The 27,731-nt window shown below is 45.3% G+C and overlaps 1 protein-coding gene across 5 annotated transcripts; it reads left to right on the forward strand.

Annotated features, from left to right (window-relative positions):
- The first annotated feature begins 56 nt into the window (after positions 1-56).
- On the forward strand, positions 57-27,120 carry LOC141272960 (uncharacterized). Of its 5 annotated transcripts, none has more exons than XM_073684191.1 (6): positions 58-223; positions 526-616; positions 6,320-6,360; positions 7,867-7,999; positions 8,309-8,479; positions 23,620-27,120. In XM_073684191.1, the coding sequence occupies exons 2-6, from the start codon at positions 548-550 to the stop codon at positions 24,334-24,336; spliced, it is 1,131 nt and encodes a 376-aa protein (XP_073540292.1). In that variant the 5' UTR covers positions 58-223; positions 526-547; the 3' UTR covers positions 24,337-27,120. The 5 variants fall into 5 exon arrangements, with proteins under 5 accessions (XP_073540296.1, XP_073540292.1, XP_073540293.1 ...); XM_073684192.1 differs by having other exon boundaries at positions 6,323-6,360; XM_073684195.1 differs by lacking the exon at positions 8,309-8,479 and having other exon boundaries at positions 57-223.
- The last annotated feature ends 611 nt before the right edge of the window (positions 27,121-27,731 follow it).

Consider the following 27,731-nt stretch of genomic DNA (forward strand, 5'->3'; position numbering starts at 1 on the left):
AGTCAGTGGTATGTATCAGCCCTATGACATATGCTGGGTTGGGAGGCACAGCGAGTAAATACAACTTGCTCTTCCTGTTTCAGCCTGGTCTTACTTCTGGTACGGTGCAATCCCTCCCTCCGCCTAGTGGTTCAGTTTCCATTTCACATTAAGTGCATTCACTTACTGACTTCCTGACTTGGAAGGAATACCGGTGAACGAAGATTTGCAGACTATAGTGAAGGTAAGACTCACAGACCCTTGACTTTGAATGTCAAGTTAGATAACTCAGGCAAACAAGGTCTTCCGTGACTTCCCCAAATTTTTTAGATGAGCTTCATAAGTATTTTTTTGCGGGCGTGCATTAAAAGAATCACATATAGAGCTATCCGATTGATTAATAGTATGCACATTAATAAGTCTGGACACTTTCATATGAGATTGTGATTTATGCAAAGGTGGATTTTGTTTGTACTGGGAATAAAAGGGCTTGAATTTTATATAGAGGTACATTATCCTGAATGTGCTGCTGAAATTCTTCATCAGGTATAACCCATAGTTGACAACTATGAACCGCTGTGATTCAGAGTCAGAACCTATGGATGTGGAGGAGTCAAATCAGAACATACAGGACAATGTAAGTAAAATCTTCTGGATGTAAAGTAGGTTAAAGTTCTGCCATTTTGTAAATATTAGGCAAATGCTTTAAGTTATACAATGTATAACAGATATAACATTGGAAAAAAACTATACAAAAAGCTTGAACAGATGTGATGGAAGGTGTTTGACATACTTTTGCCCATACAGTGTGTATTATAATATTCCCATGACTTTATATATCTACAATACCAGCATGTGTAATAAACTCATGGAAATATTATAAATCCCAGAAGAGTTTTATTATCATAAAGATGTACTGCACCCATGATGGTAAAAAACAATGCAGAAGATATAAACATGCATGTTCCCTGGATGTTAAAGGACAGTAAGTTCAGTAACCTCTACGACGTCATGCACTTGTATGTCCATCGTCTGATTAGGACAAATTTATATCTTCTGATAGTAAACAATTAAGGTTCTCGTTCAATGACCACAAACAGAGGTTTAGCAAAACAATAAGTAATAAAGTGTGTGATAAAACGCTACTACATTTTATTAAGCAATGAATAAGCTTTATTTCCCAATACAAGAAAACCCCTGGAATATAAAACATACAGGTAGAGCTTACATTTCATGTGCTACTTCATTATTTAGTTTGGTAATTATGTTTTGTTTTACTTAGTAATAGAGCCATTGTTCAGATGTGGTGTGTATTTTGAATGAGGATCAGACTCTGTTCACACCAACAATGCCTGATGGGCCCCATTGTCTATAATGGATTCTATTGGGTTTCCATCATATTGCATGTTATTTTACCTGGCATGTTGTGATATTTGTCCTGGTAAAAACAACAACATTTGTGACAAAGACTCCAAACGCAGCAGTCAGTGCATCCATAAACAGAACTTCACTTTGTTATAATACAACCCTGGACATATCAGAACAACTATTATTATTAGGATTATTAGTTGTGTTTCTGTTACTCTCATTTCAGTTCAATAGAAACAGTATGAATATTGATAGAACCATCTCACCCTTGTGGCGGCTGCACAAACTTTAGGATTTTAATGATGTTTTCAGGATTACTTAAACAGTTGCAGAACAGACTAAAACCGTAATATAACAAACATAGGCATCTCCTTCAAGGGGGTCCGAAGTCCAACTAAATCCCTATGTATTAGAAAAGAGCTTAGTGCAGATCGCACAGTGCACAGCTCGCAGGGAGGGACACAGCAGGGACAAGCACAGCCCCTGAAACGAGTGTCACTAATGAAACTTCGTTTCAAGTAGGGGTCAGGGGCTGTGGCAGTGACCTAAGCCTCTGCCCCCTGCTCTGATGACGCTTCGTTTCAAGTAGGTGTCAGGGGCTGTGGCATTGACCTAAGCCTCTGCCCCCTGCTCTGATGATGCTTCGTTTCAAGTAGGGGTCAGGGGCTGTGGCAGTCATCTAAGCCTCTGCCCCCTTTTCTGATGACGCTTCGTTTCATCTAGGCGTCTGGGGCTGTGGCAGTGACCTAAGTCACTGCCCCCTGCTCTGATGATGCTTCGTTTCAAGTAGGGGTCAGGGGCTGTGGCAGTGATCTAAGCCTCTGCCCCCTGCTCTGATGACGTTTCGTTTCAAGTAGGTGTCAGGGGCTGTGGCAGTGACCTAAGCCTCTGCCCCCTGCTCTGATGATGCTTCGTTTCAAGTAGGGGTCAGGGGCTGTGGCACTGACCTAAGCCTCTGCCCGCTGCTCTGATGATGCTTCGTTTCAAGTAGGGGTCAGGGGCTGTGGCAGTCATCTAAGCCTCTGCCCCCTTTTTTGATGACGCTTCGTTTCATCTAGGCGTCTGGGGCTGTGGCAGTGACCTAAGTCACTGACCCCTGCTCTGATGATGCTTCGTTTCAAGTAGGGGTCAGGGGCTGTGGCAGTGATCTAAGCCTCTGCCCCCTGCTCTGATGATGCTTCGTTTCAAGTAGGGGTCAGGGGCTGTGGCAGTGACCTAAGCCTCTGCCCCCTGCTCTGATGATGCTTCGTTTCAAGTAGGGGTCAGGGGCTGTGGCAGTGACCTAAGCCTCTGCCCCCTGCTCTGATGACGCTTCGTTTCAAGTAGGGGTCAGGGGCTGTGGCAGTGACCTAAGCCTCTGCCCCCTGCTCTGATGACGCTTCGTTTCAAGTAGGTGTCAGGGGCTGTGGCAGTGACCTAAGCCTCTGCCCCCTGCTCTGATGATGCTTCGTTTCAAGTAGGTGTCAGGGGCTGTGGCAGTGACCTAAGCCTCTGCCCCCTGCTCTGATGACGCTTCGTTTCAAGTAGGGGTCAGGGGCTGTGGCAGTGACCTAAGCCTCTGCCCCCTGGTCTGATGATGCTTTGTTTCAAGTAGGTGTCAAGGACTGTGGCAGTGGCCTAAGCCTCTGCCCCTTGATCTGATGACGCTTCGTTTCAAGTAGGGGTCAGGGGCTGTGGCAGTGACCTAAGCCTCAGCCCCCAGCTCTGATGACGCTTTGTTTCAAGTAGGTGTCAGGGGCTGTGGCAGTGACCTAAGCCTCTGCCCCCTGCTCTGATGACGCTTCGTTTCAAGTAGGTCTCAGGGGCTGTGGCAGTGACCTAAGCCTCTGCCCCCTGCTCTGATGACGCTTCGTTTCAAGTAGGTCTCAGGGGCTGTGGCAGTGACCTAAGCCTCTGCCCCCTGCTCTGATGATGCTTCGTTTGAGTATCCCAGGATGCACTGGGATTCTCAAACGAAGCATTATCACAGGAAACAGGAGAAAAAATATAATAATTAGAAAGTGTAGTTAGGGAATGGTAGGGAATTTTTAATACAAGTATAATAGAAAATAGCTTAGATTATGGCATTAAATAGATAGGGATATAGAATGAAATTTAGATTGACTTTCGACTGCCCCTTTAACACTAAAAAGGAAAGTCATTCCCCCTCCTCCTTTGCCCCAGCAATGTAAGGCACATCAGAGAAGTGTGGTGGCTACTCACAGGTCACTACAGTCAGTCACATACATACATGTGATTGGCTGCAGTGCTCATGTAACTTCTTCAAGGGATTTTCCAGGACCTTGATATTGATTTCCTGTTCTTAGGATAGGATATCAAAACCAGATCAGTGGTCTGAATTCTGGCATCCCCATCAGTCAGTTGATTGAAGGGGCTTGACAGCCCCTGATGCAATTGTAGATCACCCTTACAATGCGAGTAGATCGCCATATTTGTCATTTTGCTGTTTTAGGCATCTTTGCAGTTGCTTAGGTAATCCTGGAGACCTCTTCAATTCTATGCCAGGGGGAGCAATACCCTTAATGATGTATGTGCAGACGGTCTGGAGCCGCTGCAGGTTTGACATTGCGTGTTATGCAGCGTCAAACCCGCAACAGCCAGATGTTACAGCATAGTGGATGGGATTTCTAGAAATCCCATGTCCACTATGCGTATCTGGGCACCTGCGGCTCACCTGCAGAAACTGCCATGCAGCACGTCTTTCAGACCCGCAGCATGTCAATTTCTCTTGCGGGTCCGCATGTGGACTTTCCCCATAGACCTAACCTCTATGAGGAAAAAAAAAATATGGCGCTGCTCATTTGCATAATGATCGGAAGCCACGCGGCTGTTCCACAGCCTTGGGGCCGCAGGCGGCTTCTGACCGTCCGCACATACCCTAATATGTAGCTCCAATTTATGTTCCTGCTAATCCTTTGTAGATAGTGGTCGATAGTGGACAGGGCAGATTGGGACGTGTTACCTCTAAACTGACCAAGATAAGCAATTCATAAATATTGCCAATTAGTGCGGTATAGCAGTCAGATACAAAGTGGCATATAGCATCTAGATCATGGATCAGTAATATCTGGCACTAATGCCACATGGGTCATGTTTACCCAGCACACTGGATAGTGAGCAAATACAACAAAAAAGGATGGTGGCCATTGATCTAGATCAGTGGTCCCCAACCTTTTTTGCACCAGGGACCGGCTTGAAGCAAGATCATTTTTCCATGGCCCAGCAAGGAGGGGGTGGAGTGGGCGGGGCTTTGGTCATATGGGGGCGGGGTAATGGAGGGATTTGGAGTTTAGTGCATACTTATCATATAGTGTAGACCAGGTCCCCGCCAGGAGCTATGCCAGGAGCCCCACATAATGTGCTGTGCCAGGAGCCGCATCACTGAGGCCCCATCACGCCCTGCAGCAGGACAGGGCAGCTGTCCTGACAGCTGCTGTTCAGCTGCATTTACTTCATCCCAGGGGAGGACACAGACTGTAGTGGGCCCCTGTGCAAGAAATTTTTTGGGGCCCCCCCCGCCCTTCATAAGGCAACAAAGTTATGTAAACATAACCCCCCCATGTGCATCTCTCACCCCCCCATGTGCAGCTCACCCCCGTGCATCTCTCATCCCCCTCCGTGCATCTCTCACCCCCCCGTGCATCTCTCATCCACCCCCCGTGCATCTCTCATCCCCTCCGTGCATCTCTCATCCACTCCCCGTGCATCTCTCATCCCCTCCGTGCATCTCTCATCCCCCCCGTGCATCTCTCATCCACCCCCCATGCATCTCTCATCCACCCCCCGTGCATCTCTCATCCACCCCCCGTGCATCTCTCATCCACCCCCCGTGCATCTCTCATCCACCCCCCGTGCATCTCTCATCCCCCCCGTGCATCTCTCATCTCTCCCCTCCCTCCCATGTGCATCTCTCCCCTCCCCCCATGTGCATCTCTCCCCTCCCCCCATGTGCATCTCTCATCTCTCCCCTCCCCCCATGTGGATCTCTCATCTCTCCCCTCCCCCATGTGCATCTCTCATCTCTCCCCTCCCCCATGTGCATCTCTCATCTCTCCCCTCCCCCCCATGTGGATCTCTCATCTCTCCCCTCCCCCATGTGCATCTCTCATCTCTCCCCTCCCCCCCATGTGGATCTCTCATCTCTCCCCTCCCCCATGTGCATCTCTCATCTCTCCCCTCCCCCCCATGTGGATCTCTCATCTCTCCCCTCCCCCATGTGCATCTCTCATCTCTCCCCTCCCCCTCATGTGGATCTCTCATCTCTCCCCTCCCCCATGTGCATCTCTCATCTCTCCCCTCCCCCCATGTGCATCTCCCATTCCCCCCACTCCTAGTTAATTGTATTTAAAAAAAAATAAAACTTGTTATACTTACCCCCATGCGATCCCTGCAGAATCCTGGCGCTCGTCCAAATCGCTGACACCAGGTTCTCCTGACTTCCGGCCATGTGACGGCGCCGTCACATGACCGGAAGTCAGGGGAATCATGAAGGTGCTGCCGCAGCAGCGCAGCGCTAAGATGTCCCGGACCCGGTGCTTAGCATGCGGCCGGGGGCCCCATGAGGAGAGAGACGCACAAGAGGGGGGCTCCGAGGGGGCTCCTACCGGCCGGGCCCCATACTGGAGTCAGGGCAGTCATGCCCTGATGGCAGCCCTGCTGGAGGCTGGAGGGGCCCCCTCTCCCCGCGGACCGGCTGAAAAACCCCAACGGCCCGGTCCTGGTCCACGGACCGGCGGTTGGGGACCTCTGATCTAGATTGTATGATACTATAACTTAGTTTAGATAAAATCCTATCAGGGCACATACACATCATAGAGAATGGTCCCATTTTGACAGGTAGTGAATCTCCATGTAATACCCATACATATTTGATTTGGAAAAATTTGCAGTAAGTGTATGTGAGTTTATGTTAGACATAGTAAAACCAAGCCCATATGTTCTATAAGTGACTGTCCTTTGTTCTCCTTCAAAGCAGAATAACTGTATGGACAACGAAAAGATGGAGAAGAAAAAGTAAGTTTTCTTTGTAAATAAAATTATAACTAGTGGGCAATCCTATGGATCAGAGCAACAAGGGTTAAATTGTGTTGACTTTTACCGATGCAGTTGTTAGTAAGGAAGAACACACTATGAACTGGGGACTGGGTTATGGGTGCCCAAGGTTTATTGAGACACATGAGACTCATGGAAAGTGAAGGCTAGCCCATCTTGTAAACATTAAAGGGGTTGTCCAGTGAAAACAAATGATCACATATTTTTTATCACTGTTAAAATGACGTGGCAGTGCGCATGCTCAATCGCTGCTCCATTCATTCCCTATGATATTTTTCCCAGCAGTTCCATAGGGAATGAATGGAGTGGCAGCAGGACATAAAAGTGCCCCGTCAAGGATAAAAATTCCCCATTCTGCTAATCAGTGCGGGTCCCAGCAGTCAAACCCTGGCGATCATTAAAGAAGCACTCCTCCCATCAAAGTTTTTATCGTCTTAGTATATTGTAATCATCATATTATATAGCATTGTGTAGTTACAATTGCTCATTTTGCCTTTCTACTCAGCTAATTCTTCTCTTTTGTCTGGTCTATGTAGAAACAGGAAGTCTCTTGTCCCTGCCTTTATCATTTCCCTCTTCAGCTCCTGACCAAGCTGCTCCACTCCTCCCCCTGCCAGGAACCTTTGCAGTGACGTATGACTCATACAGGGAAAATTGACCTCCTGTTTCTACAAAGAGCTTAAAAGGATTCAGCTAATCAGTTTTTAATCACATGATGTCATAGACCTAAAGGAAGACAGAAGGATTAGCTTTGTAGAAGGGCAATATGAGCTGTTGTAAGTACACAGTGCTATATAATATGGTGACTGCAATATATTAAGGGGATAACAATTTTGACCGGAGTGCTTCTTTAAGATATCATCTATCCTTTGGATAGGTGATAAATTATTTTCACTGGATGGCCCCTTTAGCGATGCATGTGATTCAATGGCGTCAACACAGAGGGCATTGCAGTTTGATGTGTATGGGGCTGTGAAGCTTTACCTTGTACAATGAATAGGCTTTATTCACTGAAACTGGAAAACATAGTTAAAGCTATTAAAGAGGTTGCCCTTTTCAGAAAATTTTGGGTGTGAGCTTTAGTTGTAAAAATAACCCTCCCCCCTTGGGTTCAGCACCCTGACCGTCACTGCCCTGGTCTCTGTTTGTCTGCACATCTCTGCAGCTCTGGCAAATTAGAGGACACAAGCTGCTGAGCTCACCGATTGGCTGCAGAGCTGTTAAAGTGACGTCAGTGCTGCAGACAAACAGGAATCGAGGGCAGTGATGGACAGTACACTGGACCCGGGGAGGAAAAGTAATACTCAGTTTGTTTTTGTTTTTTTTATCTATTGAAGCTTATAGACAAAAGTTTTTGGAAAGGGAACAACCCCTTTAAGGAGGGGCTCAGCATAGTAGTCACCATTTATGACACTGCAGAGAAGGGATCAAGTCAGTGTAATCTAAAATATGACTTTTCTCCTCCAGTAAACGCAGAGTGAACAGAGAAAAACAAAGAGAAAACTTAGTGACAAGTGGAAACCTCTTCATTATCGCCTTTAAGAATCTGCTGCAGAAGGAGAAGGCTACTAAAGAAGTCACGCTTCACTACTTCGAACGGGTACGTGTAATAATATTATGAATCTTGGGATATATTAATGGTTAGAAAAAATACTAAACCTCATCTTAATAGAATCATTTATAAGATAATATGGCTGGTAAAAGTAGAAGTGTCATCTATAACAACCAATAAGATTCCAACTTTTGGTGAAAGCTGTGATTTGATTGGTTGGTACTGAAAATACTTCCTATTTAAGTGGATTTTATTAAAAAGCTATGTTTTATGTATGTATCTTTATGAACAGTAAGACTTGTGAAATCATACAACGTATGCATGCTGTACCATTTATTTGTTCATTTCTCTCACCAGTTCCTGCATTCCATCTTCTTTATTGGACATATTAGCATCCCACCAGTCACACCTAGTGAATTCCTTCCTGACGAGAAGATTGACCTATTTAGACGTATTGTACCAAAAGCTTTCAATGAGTACAACACCCACCTCCCTTATTACACCCCGTACTCCATTTTCCTAGAATATGTAAGTGTGCTTCTTTCATCACTGCTACATCCTTATTTCCTAGTGTTATAGAATGACTACTACTGCCGGACACAGAGCAGTATTACTCATACATAGCCATATAACGAGCGAAAGCTTTGGACAGTCTTTACTTGTTAGAAAGGTCCTTCTGTTGGGACCCCCAGGTAACTGCTCTGCACTCTATGAAAAAGATGAGGATCTTTTAACTTAGAATTCTCTAACTAGGCATATGAAAATAGTTTGTTTCTCCAAACTAGACAAACCCATTAACCATTTCTACAAAATGCATAGCTTAAAAGGTTTCAAGTAACTGAAACCTACCTGGTGGTTACATTTCTACTGATAAAATCCAGAGTGCCATTTATTAGATTGCATAATGATAGTTTTCACCTTCTGCTGGTGAAAATTTAACAATTATAGCAATCTCATACAATTTATGTAAAATGTAAATTGTAGAAAAGATCATTGTTTGGGATGTTAACACTTGTAAGGAAATCAAAATTACAATTTTAAAACATCCACTCACACACCCATCACCCATATAAAGGGTGGGGGGGGGGGTATTATTCTGAATGAACACAAATACAGCTTCTATAGGAGGCAAGTGACAGTTACCGGAAGTGTGCGAGTATGGTTCATCAGGGAAAAAATCTCCAGCGAAGAAAAGTTAAAAACTTGGATCTTCCTTTATTAGACAAAGATTAAAAATGGTTCAAAAACATGTAGAATTAACCACCAGCTAGTAATCCCAGTAACGCGTTTCGACTCAATAAGTCTTAACCCCTTTACGACCTTGTCAGTAATAGTCCGTAGCTGCGCCCTGGGCCTATAGGGACAGCTACGTACTATTACGCGCGATCTTAAATGCGGTCCCGCGACCAAAATCGCGGTGACCGCTGTGAGGTAGCGCGATTGATCATGTTGAGGGGCACTCACGTCACCGGGTCAATTAAAGCACATATGCAACGTTTTCCGGTAATCTAAAGTCCAGCAGTTTATTACACATCATAAACTGCTTATAACATAGTCCATTTCAGTGGCTCACAGGAATGTTACACATGTAATATCCTAGAGCCTTTGAGTGGCAGCTATGCCCGCTTGGCTTCAGATACAGACTTCAGCAAGGTAACAACATCAATGTCCATATCAAGCACCGTCTTTTACCTTTGCCGGGTCTAGCTGCTTCCGTCAACTCTGTTCTGCCAAAGCTGTGGTTTAAGGCTCACCAGGTGTGGCCTCTATGCCTCATGCCTTCCAGGGCTAATGGTGTCCCAGGCACAGAGATCAGGTCTCTTGACCCCCCCCCCCCCCCCCCCCGCTTCAAAAACCACCCGGATATATATATCCCTCTGTGCGCACAGGACCTGTGATGATTGTTATGCACACGCCCGGACTGACTGGCGTGTGCGGGAGTAGTGGTTCCACTGGACCGTGCCGGAGAGTGAATGCCTGGAGGGGCGTAACTAGGTATTCACCCGATCCGACCAGGGTCGCACGACGGCATACGACGCCAGTGCACCAAGGAGGAACCGAGCAGAGGGACCAGGTGCTACTCCAGGACAGACCCCGGACACGGCTGTTGTCCCACACAGGGGAATACAGGAACAGGCTGGTTAGGCTGGCGCACAGACTGGTGGGTATAGGCAGGCACGACTGGCATGCAGGCAGGCGGGTATGCAGGTAGGGGGGTACAGGCAAGCACAGCTAGAGTGCAGACAGGGAGGCACTAGCAGGTAGGAACACAGGCGGGATAGGACCCAGTACACACTGGGACTCAGGAACAATACAGGCAGAGGGGTACAGGCAAGCACAGCTAGAGTGCAGACAGGGAGGCACTAGCAGGTAGGAACACTGGCGGGATAGGACCCAGTACACACTGGGACTCAGGAACAGAACCACAGATGTGGCGGACAAACACAGCAGAGTGAGGCCGCCCAGAGAGGTGAGCGAGAACAGGGCAGGACAAGACCGCCTGGAGCGGTGAGCAAAAGTAGAGCAGGACAAGGCCGCCAGGAGCGGTGAGCAAAGGGTCAGAGCTGAGCGAGACTGCCGGAGCAGTGAGCAAGAGTAAAGCAGGACGAGACCGCCTGGAGCGGTGAGCAAGAGAGAAGCAAGACTGCCGGAGCAGTAAGCAAAAGGATAAGAGCGGAGCGAGACTGCCGGAGCAGTGAGCAAAAGGGTAAGAGCGGAGCAAGGCTGCCGGAGCAGCGAGCAAAGGAGTCAGAGCAGGCTAGAACCGCCGGAGCGGTGAGCAAAGGAGTCAGAGAAGGCTAGAACCGCCGGAGCGGTGAGCAAAGGAGTCAGAGCAGGCTAGAACCGCCGGAGCGGTGAGCAAAGGAGCCAGAGCAGGCTAGAACCGCCGGAGCGGTGAGCAAAGGAGCCAGAGCAGGTTAGAACCGCCGGAGCGGTGAGCAAAGGAGTCGGAGCAGGGAGGACAGGGCTCTGTTCACACGGAACAGACAGGAAGAGAAAGACAGAGCCAGATACCCACAGGGTACTTGCAGTGAAGTAGCGAGTGGACCACAAACTCACAAACGGGAGTACAGAGACAACAAGCAGGAGTAGGTACGAGTTCAGACTCTGCAGAAAAAGGAAGGGAACGGACATAGAGGCAGAACAGGTAAAGGATAGGAGAGAGTTCAGACTGGAACTGAGTGTACAGAGGAGACCGACACTGCAGAGGAATACAGGAGCGGGTCTGGGAATACGGCCCCCAGAGAGGCAGGACGAACAGGCAAGGAGCGTGTTCAGACAGGACAGACAAGATACAGGAGCGGGTCTAGATAATCGGCCCCTAGAAGGCGGGAGGAACAGGCTAGGAGCGTGTTCAGACAGGACAGACAAGATACAGGAACGGATCTAGGTAATCGACCCCTAGAAGGCAGGAGGAACAGGCTAAGAGCGTGTTCAGAGAGGACAGACAAGATACAGGAACGGATCTAGGTAATCGGCCCCTAGAAGGCGGGAGGAACAGGCTAGGAGCGTGTTCAGACAGGACAGACAAGATACAGGAACGGATCTAGGTAATCGACCCCTAGAAGGCAGGAGGAACAGGCTAAGAGCGTGTTCAGAGAGGACAGACAAGATACAGGAACGGATCTAGGTAATCGGCCCCTAGAAGGCGGGAGGAACAGGCTAGGAGCGTGTTCAGACAGGCCTGGAAATACAGCCTCCAGGATAGGCAGACAAGAGAACACAGACAGGACTCAGTTCAGACACGGGAACTGATACCGCAAGGCAGGAGACATAGACAGGACTCAGTTCAGACACGGGAACTGATACCGCAAGGAAGGAGACATAGACAGGACTCAGTTCAGACACGGGAACTGATGCCACAAAGCAGGAGACAAAGAACAGGACCTGGCACCTTCAGAGTGCAAGCACACACTGAATGAAACACTATGCTCAGGCAGGGATAGATGGGAGCAGCTGAGCTATATACCAGGTGACAGACAGCAATAGGCTGAGGACGCACAAGGGGTGTGACCCACAGCAGGTACAAAAAGCAGGAAGTGATCGGGCGCCGCCCTTAAGCAGCAGAAACAGACACAGACAGCATGGAGGGAAGCCAGAGAGACATTCTGGACTGGAGATCAAGTGCGCGCTCTTGCACAGTGGGAGATGGACCACCATGCAAGGACGCCGCCAGGTATGTTACAATGATGTCACAGTCATGTGATCAATCACCTGAAGGGGAGGTACGTGGTCAGTCAGAACACAACTCCTCAGACATTTTGGCAATGCAGCAAGCCGCTTCATTACATATCCTCCCCCTCTTGTTCAAGCCCATGGTACTGAACACATGATATACACAATCACATTATAACCTACGGTTCACACAGAGTCCATGTACTTGACGTTTGCGCTGCTCAACCCCTGGAACATTAGTCATCAACATTAGCCCATTCCTTAGGGACCTACCATCTGTCATTGTCACTAACTTCGTTAAGTCACATTTCCGAGTCGTAACCTTGTCAGACCTCCCTCGCTCCCAGCGGTCAATACAGCAGTGCGACTCACTTGCCCTTGTATCTAAGGTCAGGTCCGACTCCGTACTGTCTCGTACTCTATTGGGTCGTTTGTATGGGCCTCTCAGACCTGAGTTACTGGAGGACTCACTACCTCTAAACCCACGCCAACCATCCTCAGGACATCTTGAAAGGTCTCTAACTTCTGTTGTAGCCGTTCTATTATTTGGAGGGCCCTTTCTCTGTTTGGTCTCACAATTTCTAGACGGCTGCCATCTTCTGCTGCTCAGGCGACGCTGTCTTTCCATTCGCAGTCTGGCGAGATTCAACTGTTCTACCTCTCGCAGGTAGGTCACTCGGTACTCTATCAGCATTCGTATATATAAAGATTTTCTTCCATTCCTACAGCGGAGAATGACACCATGCCGTCTTCATCCGGTATCCAGTACTGATGATCACGTGGACTACTTACTTTCATCACACCAGACTTCTTTACCATCATTTGCATGGCTTGGCCCTTTCTCCCAATGAGCTTTCTTAACAGAGCATGAGGCACCCAGATGACTTCTTCCTGTAGACTTTGAGCTTTTCTCATAAGCTCCAGTTGTCTAATGGCTTGTTCTGTCTTCAACCGGACAATCCGCTTTGTGCGAACACATCACCAGTGCATGTCACTTAGGACAGCCACCCTCTTCACTGTGACTTCGGTTGTGGACAGGACCAGCAGCTGTTTAGCTTTTGAGGTCAAATACACCTTACAGGCTCCCACGGCCTTCTTAAACTCTTCATGCACTGGCTCTCTGGTACATTCTTCTCTCAAATCTTCAGGTACATCTATGAGGCACTTGTACCGAGAAGTTTCTGTCTCACCAGTGGTCTCCAAACAATCATCTGGCTCAGGTTTCAGGGACAACTGACTTTCAGATTCTTCATCCTGTATGCTTCCCCTGAGCTGACTCTCAGCTATGAACTCAAGAATTCTCCTCTTGACAACTTCCATTCCATACTTATCTTCTTTTAACACTTCCTCAGCTCTCTTCAGGTCCACCTTCTCATGGTATAGAGGATTAAGCGCACTTGTTTGCCCTTTTCCTTCTCCAAGGCAACCTTGTTCACTGATTGGTACTTTACCAGGCGACCTTTGAGCTCGAAAACTTCTTCCTCTAGCTCAGCTACTCGCCTCTCTGTCTCCAATGCTCCGACTCGACTCTCGACAGCCAGTCTCTCAAGCCTCTCTTGCTTCAAATGGGCTTGTAGCGTCTCCTTGATCTCAGCTCTTACATCCACCGAATCATCCAAGCTCGCATTATTCGAGAAAGTATTTGCTTCATACCTCCTTTCTCCAGTGGCAAACTCCTGACCCTGGTCTGTGGCTTCTCCGATAGACTCCTCCATCTTTTTCTGCTCAGCTTCCATCTTGCTGATTCTATCCTTAAGGCATGTATTTGCCCTCTGGAGATCATCACAGAACGTCTTCAGCTCCATCACCTGAGCTTCCAGTCCTAGGATCTTTCTGCGGAGATCATCATTCTCATCACGGGTGTCCTGCAGAGTGGTCTCAATCACTTGGCGCATGTGCTCTGCATCCGCCTCATCATTCTCTAGTTTTTTCTTAACCTTGAGGAGATCCTCATAGTCCCTCTTGGTTTGTTGCAGGTCCCTATTGTGTTCATCATACTCCTCCTTGGATTCACGCAGCACCCGGTTGAACTGTTCACGCAGAAACTTCGTCCTTCAGCGCCCCTTTTAAGGCAGATAGCTCCCTATCCCGCTGGTGTAGACCCTCGTCCAGCCTTTGCTTCTCCGGCATCAGCTGCTTCACCTGCTCCTGAAATCTCTGCACTTCCTTTTTTGTGACCTCTGCTTCCTCCGCATTCACAGAGTCTTTCTTCACTTGGTTCAGCTCTGACTGCAACAGGGAGAAACGATTTTTCATCTCATTCAGCTCATCTTCAGACTCCTCTTTCTCAAGCTTCAACTGCAAAATTTGGTTTTGCGGAGGTCCTCTTTATTTTTCTGGAACATTTCCTTCCATTGGTTGATTTCCTCACTGCTTTCCTCCAGTTCTCACTTCAAGTTCCTCACAACCTGGTTAATTTTCTGCCATTCAGACTCCAGGCTCAGCTGGTCCTGGGACACGTTCTCCATGTTTTTCCTTAGTTGCTGCCTGGCAGGCTCCAGCTCTTGATCATGATTGGCCACCTCCTCTTCCATCATGATCTCCTCTGCTTCTAAAGGAGGATCCACACTCGGAATAAAGGCACACAGCATTGCATTTTCTTTATTGCCGCTGCAGTACACCGCATTAAATTTACGGCGCCATCTTACCTCAGGGTAGATGGCGCTGTCATCCCGGGGGCTGTCGCCGCCCCCCCCGCACCAGCGATCGCTGTGATTGGCTGTTCAATTCACATCGATCGCACTGCTCATAGCGAGACTGCGAGGTGACAGGGCGGTCACAGGCTTGTGACCTGCCTGTCACCGCCCCATGACCCCCTGCAGTGTATGTCCAGGTCCCAGCCAGCTCTGATTGGAGCGATCGATGATGACATCGATCGCTCCAATCAGAGTTCTTGACCATAGGTGATAGGGTGGTCACAGGGCGGTGACCGGCTTGTGGTCCGCCTGTCACCTCCCTGTGACCCCCTGTGGTGCATGCCCAGGTCCCAGCCATCTTTGATTGGTGCGATTGATGTCATCATCGATCGCACCAGAGTACCTGACCGGGAGGTGACCGAGTGGTGACCGGCCTGTGACCTGGCTGTCACCACCCTATCACCCCCCTGTGACTGCCCTGCAGATCCTCACACTTGGTGAGGATTTCTACAGAGCGGTCACGTCTGATCTGCGCTGTGCTGGGCCTTGTAGTGCCACAGAACCTTCTGTGACACTATAAGACCTTTCTCCCACCTGCTCCGGTGTTCGGTCTTCTGAATCTGCTGCTCCAGTGTCCTGGATCTCCTGCTCCGGTCTACTCGGGTCTTCGGTCTCCTGCTGCTGCTGGGCTCTTGCTTCTGATCCTGCTACTGATGCTGCTCCTGCGCCTGCTCTTAATCCTGCTGAAAAAGAACAGAGAAGACTTTGGTAAGTCCATCTCTGTTCTCCCCTCATCCACCCCAATCCCCCCTCCCCCCCTCATTTTACCGCCCTCGCCATCCCCTTTTTCTGCCACCGAGCGCATTTTTTTTTCGTGCATGCTGCAGTAGCCGAGCGCTGACCAGTGACTACAACACTGATCAACGTCTGTGCTCGCTGTTTTCCAGGACTTTTTTTTGCCACTGTCCACCCACCCCCCACTTTGCACCACCTCCGTGCGTGCATCCAGCAGCCGCTGAACGTTGATCGTTTACGCAAATCACCGATCAGCACTCGCGCTTGCTACTTTACACTTTTTTTTTTCCACTTTTTTTTTCCACTAACCTTTTTTTTTTGTAGAGGGTGCTGGGCCTTGCAGTGCCACAGAAGCCTGTGATACCACAATCGCCGCTCCTGCTACAGAAGATATCTGACAGAAGACAACTGTAAGTAGGATTTTTTGATCAGTCCTCATCCACCCCAATGCCCGTCTCCCCTCTCCTCCTTCCCATCCGCCTTTCTGCCACCAAGTGCTGATCAATACTTGATCGTTCGACTTTTGTCTTTTTTTTTCGTGCTTTCTGCAGCGGCTGAGCGCTGATTAGTGACCACAGATCACTGATCCGCACTTGTGCTCGCAGTCTTACCCTCCCCCTCATTTGCACCACATCTGCATGCACACCCAGCAGCTGCCGAGTTGATTGGTGACATAGTTCACCAATCCGCACTCGTGCTCGCTGTTTTCACCACCTACGGTTGTTCCTTTTTTTCCCAGAAAAGAAAAAAAACAAAAGTTCACACCAAGCACACTGACACACACAAACTCTAAATAAAGTACACGCAACATATACATAACAAAAAATGTCCCGCTCATCCCAAACTCGCTATTCAGTGGAGGAGGCATACGCTTTCCTTGCCTCCGACACTGACAGCGAGGATCCCACATTTCTTTACTTTTCTGATTCCTCGTCTTCCTCCTCTTCTTCTTCCTCCTCCTCTTCCTCTTCAGGTGCTGCTGGACCGCCACGTAGTCGCCCCAGGAGAGAAGATGAGCCAGCGCCCCCCACTACTGACCCCGTATGGACCTCGCCCCCCGAAAATTATGAGCCACCGATTCCTGATTTCGCGGCAGAATCAAGAATCAAGTTTGACACTACCAGCCTCACAGAAATGGACTTTTTCAAAGTCTTTCTCTGAGGATTTTGTAAACCTCATGGTGGGCCAAACTAATTTGTATGCTCATCAATTTTTGGAACAAAACCCCTCTTCATCATTTTCTAACTCGTCTCCTGTAGACACAGAAGAAATGATGAAGTTTTTGGGCCTGGTCCTTCATATGGGGATCCTGAAGAAGCTAGAACTTCGGCAATACTGGAGTGTTGAAGTTTTGTATAACACTCCAGTGTTCCGAATGGTCATGACCCGGAAATGTTTTGAGGCCATCCACAAGTTCTTGCATTACAACGATAATGCTAGGTGTCCTGCACGCGATGAACTGAACTTTGATCATCTTTCCAAAGTTCGGACAGTCATCGAGCACTTCAACAATAAGTTTGCTGAAGTGTATGTACCCCAAAGGGACATCTGCGTGGATGAGTCCTTAATCCATTTTATATAAGGGCGGCTTAGATTACGGCAGTACCTGCACAGTAAAAGGTCCATATACGGAATCAAGCTGTATAAACTTTGTGAGAGTACCTCAGGGTACTCTCACAAGTTTAGAGTTTATGAAGGGAAGGACTCCCGGATTGAACCCCCTGAATGCCCCCCTGTCCTGGGTGTGAGTGGGAAAATTGTGTGGGATTTGGCGCATCCACTGCTAGATAAAGGTTATCACCTGTACAGGGATAACTTTTATACAAGTATCCCACTCTTCAAGTCCCTCTCTGCGCGACGTACCGCAGCCTGCAGTACCGTCCGCAAAAATCAGAGAGGCCTCCCAAAGACGCTAATTGGGCAGCGGCTCAGAAGGGGTGAGAGCAGAGCCCAATGTAGCGACCACCTGTTGGTGGTCAAGTACAAGGACAAGAGGGATGTCCTTCTCTTGACCACCATACATGGTGATGGCAGCACCCTCAGCACTGTACGAGGTTCCACTACACAGGTCATCAGACCAGACTGTGTAGTGGGGTACAACAAGTACATGGGGGGAGTTGATCTCTCTGATCAAGTCCTCCAGCCATACAATGCTTTGAGAAAGGACAAGGTATGGCATAAGAAGCTGGCTGTGCACATCGTTCAGATGGCAATGCACAACGGTTTCCTTCTGTCACAATGTGCAGGCCAGACTTCTACGTCGTACCTTCACTTCCAGGAGACAGTTATCAAGGCATTGATATTTGGCAGCAGTGACGGAGTGGGCCCCACTACTTCCAGAACTGAAGGACCTCAAATTGTACCAGGCCAGCATTGCCCAGGAGAGGTCCCTCAAACAGGAAAAAAAGGTAAGTCACAAAAGAGGTGCAGAGTGTGTTCCAAAAGGGAAATACGCAAGGACACCACTTACCAATGCGACACCTGCCTTGACAAACCTGGCCTGTGCATGAAAGAATGCTTCAAAAGGTACCATGCTTCCATGCACTACTAAATTAATTTCTGACGTATGACAACCTGACGTACACTACACAACTGACGTAGTGTTCGTCAGGTTGTCCTACACAACTGACGTATAACACTACATTCTAACATTTACAAATCGGGTATCCGTTCCAAAAAGGGGGCACTTATTGGGCATTTCCACTGTTTACGCACATCAGGGGCTCTGAGAACGTGACATGACGCCCGCAGACCATTCCATCAAAGTCTGCATTCCAAAGCGTCACTCCTTCCCTTCTGAGCCCTGACGTGCGTCCAAACAGTAGTTTTCTCCAACACATGGGGTATCAGCGTACTCAGGAGGAATTGGACAACAGATTTTGAGGTCCACTTTCTCCTGTTACCCTTGTAAAAATATATTTTTTTTTACATTTTTGGGGAAAAAAAATTGTTTTTTTTTATTTTCAGTTTTCTGTGAAGCACCTGGGGTTCAAAGTGCTCACAACACATCTAGATAAATTCAATGGGGGGTCTAGTTTACAAAGGGGATACTTGTGGGGGGTTTCCACTGTTTAGACACATCAGGGGCTCTGAGAACGTGACATGAAGTCCGCATTCAATCAAAGTCTGCATTCCAAGGCATCACTCCTTTCATTCTGAGCCCTGCCGTGCGCCCAAACAATAGCTTTCCCCCACATATGGGGAATCAGTGTACTCAGAAGAAATGGCACAACAACTTTTGGGGTCCTATTTCTCCTGGTACCCTCGTGAAATTTAAAAAATTGCGGCTAAAAGATCGTTTTGTGGGAAAAAAAAAATGTTTTTTTTCACGGCTCTACGTCAAACTTTTGCAAAACACTTGGGGGTTCAAAGTACTCATCACACATCTAAATAAGTTCCATAAGGAGTCTAGTTTCCAAAATGGGGTCACTTGTGGGGGGTTTCCACTGTTTAGGCACATCAGGGGCTCTCCAAACGTGACATGGGGTCCGCTGTCAACTCCAGCGAGTTTTGCATTGAAAACGTCAAATGGCACTCCTTCCCTTCCGAGCCCTGCCATGCGCCCAAACAATGGCTTTCCCCGACATATGGGGTATCAGCGTACTCAGAAGAAATTGCACAACAACTTTTGGGGTCTAATTTCTCCTGGTACCCTCGTGAAAAAATTGGTGTCTAAAGTACAATTTTAGTGAAAAAAAGTTAAATGTTCATTTTTTTCTTTCATGTTCAATTAATTGCTGTGAAGCACGTGAAGGGTTAATAAACTTCTTGAATGTGGTTTTGAGCACCTTGAGGGGTGCAGTTTTTAGAATGGTGTCACTTTTGGGTATTTTCTGTCATAAAGACCCCTCAAAGTCACTTCAAATGTGACGTGGACCTTAAAAAAAGATGGTTTTGTAAATTTTGTTGTAAAAATGAGAAATCGCTGGTCAACTTTTAACCCTTATAGCTCCCTAACAAAAAAAAAATGTTGTTTCCAAAATTGTGCTGATGTAAAGTAGACATGTGGGAAATGTTATTTATTAACTTTTTTTGTGCGACATATCTCCCAGATTTAAGGGCATAAAAATTCAAAGTTTTAAAATTGTGACATTTTCAAAGTTTTTGCCAAATTTCCATTTTTTTCGCAAATAAACGCTAGTGATATCGTAAAAATTTTACCACTGTCATGAAGTACAATATGTCATGAAAAAACATTCTCAAAATTAGGTTGATCCATTGAAGCGTTCCAGAGTTATTACCTCATAAAGTGACAGTGGTCAGAATTGTAAAAATTGGCCTTGTCATTAACGTGCAAACCACACTGGGGGGTAAAGGGGTTAATCATGATCTGACTTAAGTCGAAACGCGTTGATGGGACTCTTAACACCCATTTACTAGGATTACTAGCTGGAGGTTAATTCTACATGTTTTGGAACAATTTTTAATCTTTGTCTAATAAAGGAAGATCCAAGTTTTTAACTTTTCTTCGCTGGAGATTTTTTTCCCTTTGTGCTGCTATCCAATCGACCCGACACAGGGCGGCACCCTGCAAGGATTTTCTGGGGAAGAAACTACTACTCCACTATTGTTGAGCTGAATCTCCCTTCTATTTTCCCTTGTTGTGATTCATCAGTATGTTGCACCTATGTACACTCGATCATATACTATTGGGGCTTCTCTGCAATGGTTTTCAGTATGAGATGATAGATTGGGATACACTTGTTCTTACTAAAAGAAAGGCCTAGACCTTGGTCATTGACAAATTGTCCCTCAGTCAAAACCTCTGGGAGTGGTAAATTGTCCTTCTAACGCGAGGGGAAGAGCAACTAAAATGTTGCTAGAGTGGAGTCGTAGACCAGGGGTCAAGAAAACATGACAGAATGGCCAGTGAGGAGATGCAAGAAAAGATTTCCTGTTAGAATGAGTGCTGATCTCAGGGATAAAGATGGCCAAAGTGTTTTGGTTATGACTCACAAAGTGAATGACCATCAATAATCTGGGGCTAATAACAGATGTGTGATGCAGAAGGTTGCCTTGCGGCAGAATATTAGTCTCCTCGGTGACTGCTGATCAGGCCTGTTCTGAACCAGAAAGAACTGAGCTCAAACCTAGGAAATCACTGTGGGCTGGTATGGAATAAAGTTAAAGTTGCCCTGTAGGCCTAATGCATGGCACAGTCCTGCGTTGTGTTGGATTATAGGTTTGAAGACAAGTAGGGGTGGCATAACTAAAGCCTTTATCAGAGATAGGGTCTAAGTAAAAGGCAGCCTGGTTGTTAATGTGAGTGTATAAAGGGGACCTGGAGAGCGGTTTGGGCAACCTGGCAAGGGTGCCTGTGAGGTGTTATTATGAGAGGAATGTTTGAAATGGAGCCTTAATCATGTCACTCTTAAGGGGCCGGGAGCTTAACAAAGGGATAACAGAGATAAAAAACTGGAACCCTTGAGACCTTGAAAATCATAACACAGAAGCCTTACCCGCAGTTAGTGTCCACATGTATGGCATTACTGTAGTGGCGAAAGCCCACTTAATTTATGGGGTGCATGTCTCCAGAAGCACAAGCTGGGCACAATGTATTGCGCACTAAGCTGGCATATTTGTAATTTTCACTCTGTATCATCAGCTCATGCTTATTTCTGGAAAACCGTGAGACTAAAATAGTTGCTGCACCAGTAGATAAATTCATTAAGGGGTGCAATTAGGTCACTTTTGTTTTATTTTTCTGCTGTCCTGGCACCTTAAAGGCTCTGTAAATGGCACCCGCAAACTATTCCAGGAAAATCTGTGCTCCAAAAGTTAAATAGCACTCTTTTTTATTTTATGGCCCACTAGTATAAAATTCTATGAAACACCGACACCCCTAGGTGAATTCACTGAGAGGTGTAGTTTATTAAATTTTGTGGTGAAGGATCACGCATGATCCCACTGATGCCACCACATGTGAATAACCCATACCTCACCTGGCATCACTATTACGTCGGAGGGATCATGCGGTATGGTCTCCCCACTTGCACCAACGTGACGTTCCGCACCACCTGGGGACACGCAAGGTCAGCTTAGCACAGTTTTACACAAACACCTCCCATCCACATGGGCCCAAGGAGGCACGGGGAGTTAATGTGGCCCATGCAGCCGCTGACGTGGCACCACACTCGCTCACCACCCTGAAAGGGCCCCTTTCACTAGCAATAGTTAAACAGAGCCTTGCCAGCCCAGCATAATTGCCACCAGTTCCTCGCTAGATATAAACCCGGTCCGTTAAGATTATATTGGGCCAGAAACGAGCCCCGGTAGCATGGGAAGTAAAACAGAGAACACGAACATGTGGATTCGTGGATCAAGATAAAAGGGCAGCCCAAGATTAAATTATATAATCGCCTTAAGGGCACACTAGACAAAACACTACATACACAACGGTTATACATATACAATGGTCAGATAAGCAAATACAGGAGGTAGAACAAAAAGTATAAGCAGATGAAACATGTCAGTTACTGGTCTGATGTTCGACCATGTGAGCTGGACCACAAGGGGCATGGGGTGCCAGCTGTTTCCAGTTCCTTCCAACACATTACACAATGTGACCCCCCCCCCTTTAGAAGTGAACAGCAAGTATGAGAAGAAGAGAGAGCACAAGGCCTTACACAAGCATTTTACCCCTTTGTCAGTCACTCCCTGTTCCACCCCCAAGATGTTTCTAATCCCCCTACCTCTGGGTTTTTGTAGCTAAAACTCCCAAAATCCATGAAGGATCATAACTTCCCAACAAAAGGTCATAGGGGTGGCGGTTTCGGTGCCATTGGATCTGGCCCCCATTACGATTGGAGACCAAACATGGCTTTGCTACCTGGCTTCTATTAGCTAGAATGGATCGAGACCCTGGAAGGTGTTCGGTCCGTTCCACAGATCTCAAAAAAGATAACCGGTATACAGTTAGGACATACGATAACTCCATAATCTCCTTATGAAATTCCCATCTGACTGAATGAAGCAGTTACACAGGCTGGGCCCCACAGGGGTCATCCTGTCATGAGCCTGGAAAGTAGCTAACCTACTAAACTAAACTGGAGTTAAAAAAAAAAATTAATGGAATTAATGAAATTTTTTTTTTTTTAGTTCCAATGTTAGAAGCTTTTGTAAAGCATATGTGAGTCCAAAATGGTGACTATACGCTAAATGAATTCCTTCAGGAGTGTAGTTCTAAATTGGGGTTACCTGTGGGGGTGTAAGCCGTTTTGACACCTTACGGGCTCTTCAAATGTGACACGGCATCCGCAATTGTTCCAGCCAAAATTTACCTCCAAAAGTCAAATAGTGCTCCTTCTATTCTAAAACAGTAGCTTCCAACCATAATATGGGCTACAGTTTTTGGGGGTAATTTTGTTTCCTGATTACCTTGTGGAAATTAAAAATGTGGTGCTAAAGTAACATTTTAGTGGAAATAATGTAATTTTTCTTTTTTTTTTTCTTCCTGTTTGCATTAATTCCTATGAAGCACCTGAAGGGTTACCAAACTTTGTGAATGCAGTTTTGAATACCTTGAGGGGTGCAGTTTTCAAAATATGGTCTCGTTTGGTGGTTTTCTGACATATAGGCAGTGACTTCAAAAATGAAGTGGTCCCAGAAAAAAAATAGGCTTTGTAAATTTCAGTGAAAAAAAATGAAAATTTGGTGTTAAACAGTTAAAATTTAGTTAAAAATTATGCTGACATAAAGTAGAGATATGGTAAATGTTATTTATTAATTTTGAGTGGTATGACTATCTGGTTTAAGGGCATAAAGATTCAAAGTTTTTTCTAAATTTGTCAGATTTCTGATATTTTCATAAAAAATACAAATCATATTGACCTAAATTTACCACTAATAAAGTACAGTGTGTTATGAAAAAAAAAAAAAAAGTCTCAGAATCAATGGAATACATAGAAGTATTAGAGAGTTATTACTATATAAAGTGACATTTCTTATTTGAAAAATGTAGGAAGGGGATTAAGTAAGGCAAATCCCCTCTCACATACTCTGCATGTATGACAAATATGGATTTTTATATTAAATGCATGTTCCTTTTACTTTTCCTTCTAGATGACTGAAAGTCTGAAACCAGAAGATCCAGATTTATTCTTGAAAAAACTAGCAGTTATCAATGAGTCACTGTGGAAGGTTACGGACGAGGAAGGAAACCAACCCATTGCCAATGATTTTGCCTTAACAGCTTCGGTAGTTACATACTGCTGTGTTAAAGATTCTAGGGATGCAAAAGTTCTTAAGAGAGCTTATGGATCCTCAATGTCCTGTAAAGGAAAGGCCCAAAGGCAAATAATGATTGCTATATCAACCCTGCATGTGTGGGACAAGGCCATCTCGTATGCAGTGTGTTGTGCTGGTAAAGGTCTTCCTATAACATTCCCAGAACAAGTACACTGTAATGCCTACAATTTAAAAACCCAAATAGGGGGATATGTGAAAGTCGCTCCATGCACAAAATGCAACAAGATGTATATTGTAAAATTCAACCCAGAATACCAAGCACATAACAAGAAGGAGGACTGGATGTATGGAAACTGTGCTGAAAATGAATCGCTCAGTAGGCTGCTGCAGAGTGACAGAAGTGTGAGGGAAAACATATGTATTATGGGTGATAATGGGGAGACACTGATGAACTGGGAGGATATACAGAATAAGTTTAATGAAAAATTTGAGGATGAAAAGAAAAAGACACTCAAAAGCCTCCTTTCATCTCGTGGGTTTCAGCTCAGCTCAGGAGAATGGAAGTTGTTCATCCCATCTTGCTTACTTTGATGTATCATCTAGAGCGTCTTCTACAACCAACAAAATTCTAACAGGCCTCATTCAGACATCTATTTATCATATAAGTGTTTTTCAAGAATAGCACATATACCTATTAGAATCTATGGGGCTGCTAACAGGTCTGATTTTTTGTGGAGAGTGTGTCTGCATACATGTCCTTTTTTGATCGGCGTCATGGATCAAAATTACCCATACAAGTTTATGGGTCCATGTAAATTCACAGGAGTGCGCCGGATGGCATCAGTTTGTAGTCCATGTGCGTTCCGTAATTAACATGGACATTGGTAGGCGAAGCTTTGTAATCATTTTTTTTTTCACACATGAAAATCACTGTTGAAACATTGATGTCACACTAACCAAACACTGATGAAAATCGGTCAAAAACATTGTTGAATAATGTCTGTTTTTCTTTTTTTTTTTTTCACAAAAGTGAAAAACGTGGACGTCTGAATGAGGCTTTACATTTTTTTGGGGATTGTTTTTATCATAGTTTATACAAATATGAATATGTGTAAAAATATCCTGTGATAATCCATGTAATTAATGCTGGTGTTAAACGGAACCTGTAAGGAATTTTCTGCTGCCCAAACTATAGGCAGTATGATATACAGACAGATTCCCTCGTTACAAAACTATGTTTTACTGTGAAATATTCTGACGTTTCAGATAAAATGTAGCTTGTAGAACGAGGCAGAGTCCAGGTACAGGATGACCAATCTATTGTCGGACCCTCCGGTTTACCACTGCCAAATTGAGATTGACTGATCGGTCTCTCATTTTTCAACCATTGTTTTCTTTGCAAAAGCCGCAGGATTTCAGAGTAAAACATGGTTGCTTTTAATGAGGTTGCCTGTCTATTTCATGCTGTCCGTGGATCAGGTAACATGATTCTCCTGACAGGTTCCCCAAGATAACCTGAGATTAATTTTCTTAGTTCATATGATCTCCAGAATAAGATCAGTGACAGAATCCAGATATTCAATTGTTGAGGGATGATGTGTGTTTTATCTACGGATCACTCAACTTGACTTGACCAATAAAAGTCAAGGTTAAAATGATCATACATGGTGAGATGTCTCTTGGTTAGAATCTCTGTGATCTGTTTGCTATAACTTCAGGTGCACATTTGGCTGGATTCCTTGAATCATTCCACTTACCGTATACCCCAGGGGTGTACAACTGTTTGCCTATGTACATTTGCAAATCACTCTCACATATATGTGTCCTCTTTGCATGTAACTAATGAAAATTTCACAATTAATGTAATCATCAGGAAGTTGTATCCAGCAAGTTGTGTTAACCTATCCTTACAGAAATTTTCGCAAAAGCTTTTCACATAAAGCAATGAATGTGCTTACCTAAGAATATGGTGTGCACAGTATAGAAATTGTTGGGGAAGAATACTTTTGTAGACTCCCGTAGCCCTAGCTGTTTTTAGCTGTGATACATTGGGCTATTGCAGGGACTGCAACTGCCCACACTCACATTACTTTCATTGCACAAGCTTATACATTGATGAAACTCTTTATGAAGGGTTTCATCCAAGTTGAGTTGTGTATATTACACATGAGAATGAGGGACTAATAGCTGTCAAGCTGTTTCTCATCCAGGTTAAAATTGAGGAAATGTTTAAAATTACATTTTTAATTTGTAATAAACATAAAAAAAAAATCTTAAAGCTGTTTACTAACTTCCGATATATTATTTTATATTCGGAATAGCTGGCACTAAAGGTACCAGATTTGGTTAACCATCAGTGTTCAGACCTCGGGATTAATGGTAAGAAATGTAATTATAGGGTTTCTTCCATTATAAAAAGAGGGCTCCTTTTCATTATGATTACGCTAATCAAATGTCAGTTAATTAAAAAAGATAATTATGATCTCGATATTTTGTTTCCTTTGGATGAGGATAATATAAATAATTACAGCATACCAAAAACTGTGACTACAAAGGGAACAATACTTTCATAGAGTAGGTTCATCTCTAGAAAGCCAAAGGAGAGCCTACATATTGGATGGCATTAATCTCAAGACTCATGATGGGTTTACACCACCGGACTTGCAGCACTAAATGACCACCGATCAGCTACCTGTTTGGTGATCGGCGGTCAATAAATAGCCAGTTTAGACAGGAAGACCGTACTTAATATGTGCACGAACGACAAAAAAACACTAAAAGATTAGTAAACTATACAGGTTAAAATTAAAGGTTTTGCATGCTTTTTGGACAGACCCTCTTTGAATGGCCAGTAACACAAGGGACCTCCTGATGAATCTCCCCTCTTGAGTAGATGGTAATCTGTAGTTTACCATAAAGTGATGCCAACTTGATAATATGATTTCCCTGCTGCAGAGAGCTAACGGGGGACACTGCTGTCCAAACTGATCAACCTTTTATTTTCAGGTCCACTAGTAATTTTTGTTATGTATATATTAATTATTAAGCGAATGAAATCAGCTGTGCGAATGCGCTGGTATAGGACTGCCGCCAATGATTCATTAGAAGTGTTGAGGGACTCCCATTTGGAAATGGGATCAGAGGTGGGACCTGTGTCTTTCAGACATTTATCACACGTGCCATAAAGGGAATACACCTTTATAGATGCTTTCCATGAAAGCCAATCTATCAATATCAACTTTTTCTAATGAAGGTTTTTATGCGGTCTACCACTGTCTAAATCATTGTAACCTCAAACCTTGATTTTTTCTGGGTTTAATTTTTCCACTTTTGTAATAAAGCCTGTATTTCTACTATATGAAATAAAACTCTAAAGGAATTTTAGGTTTCTTGTAATTTTTTTCTGTGCTTGATGTATTTATTCAGGTTGCCAAATTTCAATTTTCTACCAAAACAAAATTTGCGTAACAGGGTCACTCCAGGGACAACAATAAAATGCCTAGTGTAAAACCTAAGGGAGTATTACAGGAAACAGAGATTCTCTTTTAGGTGATCTTTTAATCTCCGTTTCATGAAATCTCCTTAGGCCCTCCTACACTTAGCATAGTTCAATGTAGATATTTACCTGGAATATTTCTTTAAATATATTTTACTGCCACCTATTAAACCATTAGAATTATGCCATTTCTCTATCTTTCATATGTAGGTGTCACGCAAGGTGTGAAAAAGACTAAGTACGACACTAGGGAAAGGGGGGGAATAGAGACCTCCTAGGCTGATCTGATAACACCCTGTCTCCCCTATCGTACCTATATTGGTTCTTCACCAATCGCCGCACAGGAACCTAAGCCCTGTATTTCCCTAGCGCTTAGCCCTGGATAGGGAAGGGGGGATGAGCACTAGTCAGTCCCCACTAACAACTAAAGACAACAAGGGAGACAAACACGGAGAAAAGTAACTTAGCTTGAGTCGACTTCAGAGAGATT

Source organism: Phyllobates terribilis, unplaced genomic scaffold (genome assembly GCF_046119375.1).
Source record: "Phyllobates terribilis strain yellow unplaced genomic scaffold, ASM4611937v1 Scaffold_5__5_contigs__length_657084704, whole genome shotgun sequence".
NCBI classification, from domain to species: domain Eukaryota; kingdom Metazoa; phylum Chordata; class Amphibia; order Anura; family Dendrobatidae; genus Phyllobates; species Phyllobates terribilis.

What these genes read in the sequence shown, in the direction of transcription:
- LOC141272960 (XM_073684191.1), top strand. Translation starts at nt 548, where the DNA reads ATGAACCGCTGTGATTCAGAGTCAGAACCTATGGATGTGGAGGAGTCA. An exon ending in CGCTTCACTACTTCGAACGG is followed by an intron (nt 8,000 to 8,308) that starts GTACGTGTAATA and finishes TTCTCTCACCAG; the next exon opens with TTCCTGCATTCCATCTTCTT. An exon ending in ACTCCATTTTCCTAGAATAT is followed by an intron (nt 8,480 to 23,619) that starts GTAAGTGTGCTT and finishes TTTTCCTTCTAG; the next exon opens with ATGACTGAAAGTCTGAAACC.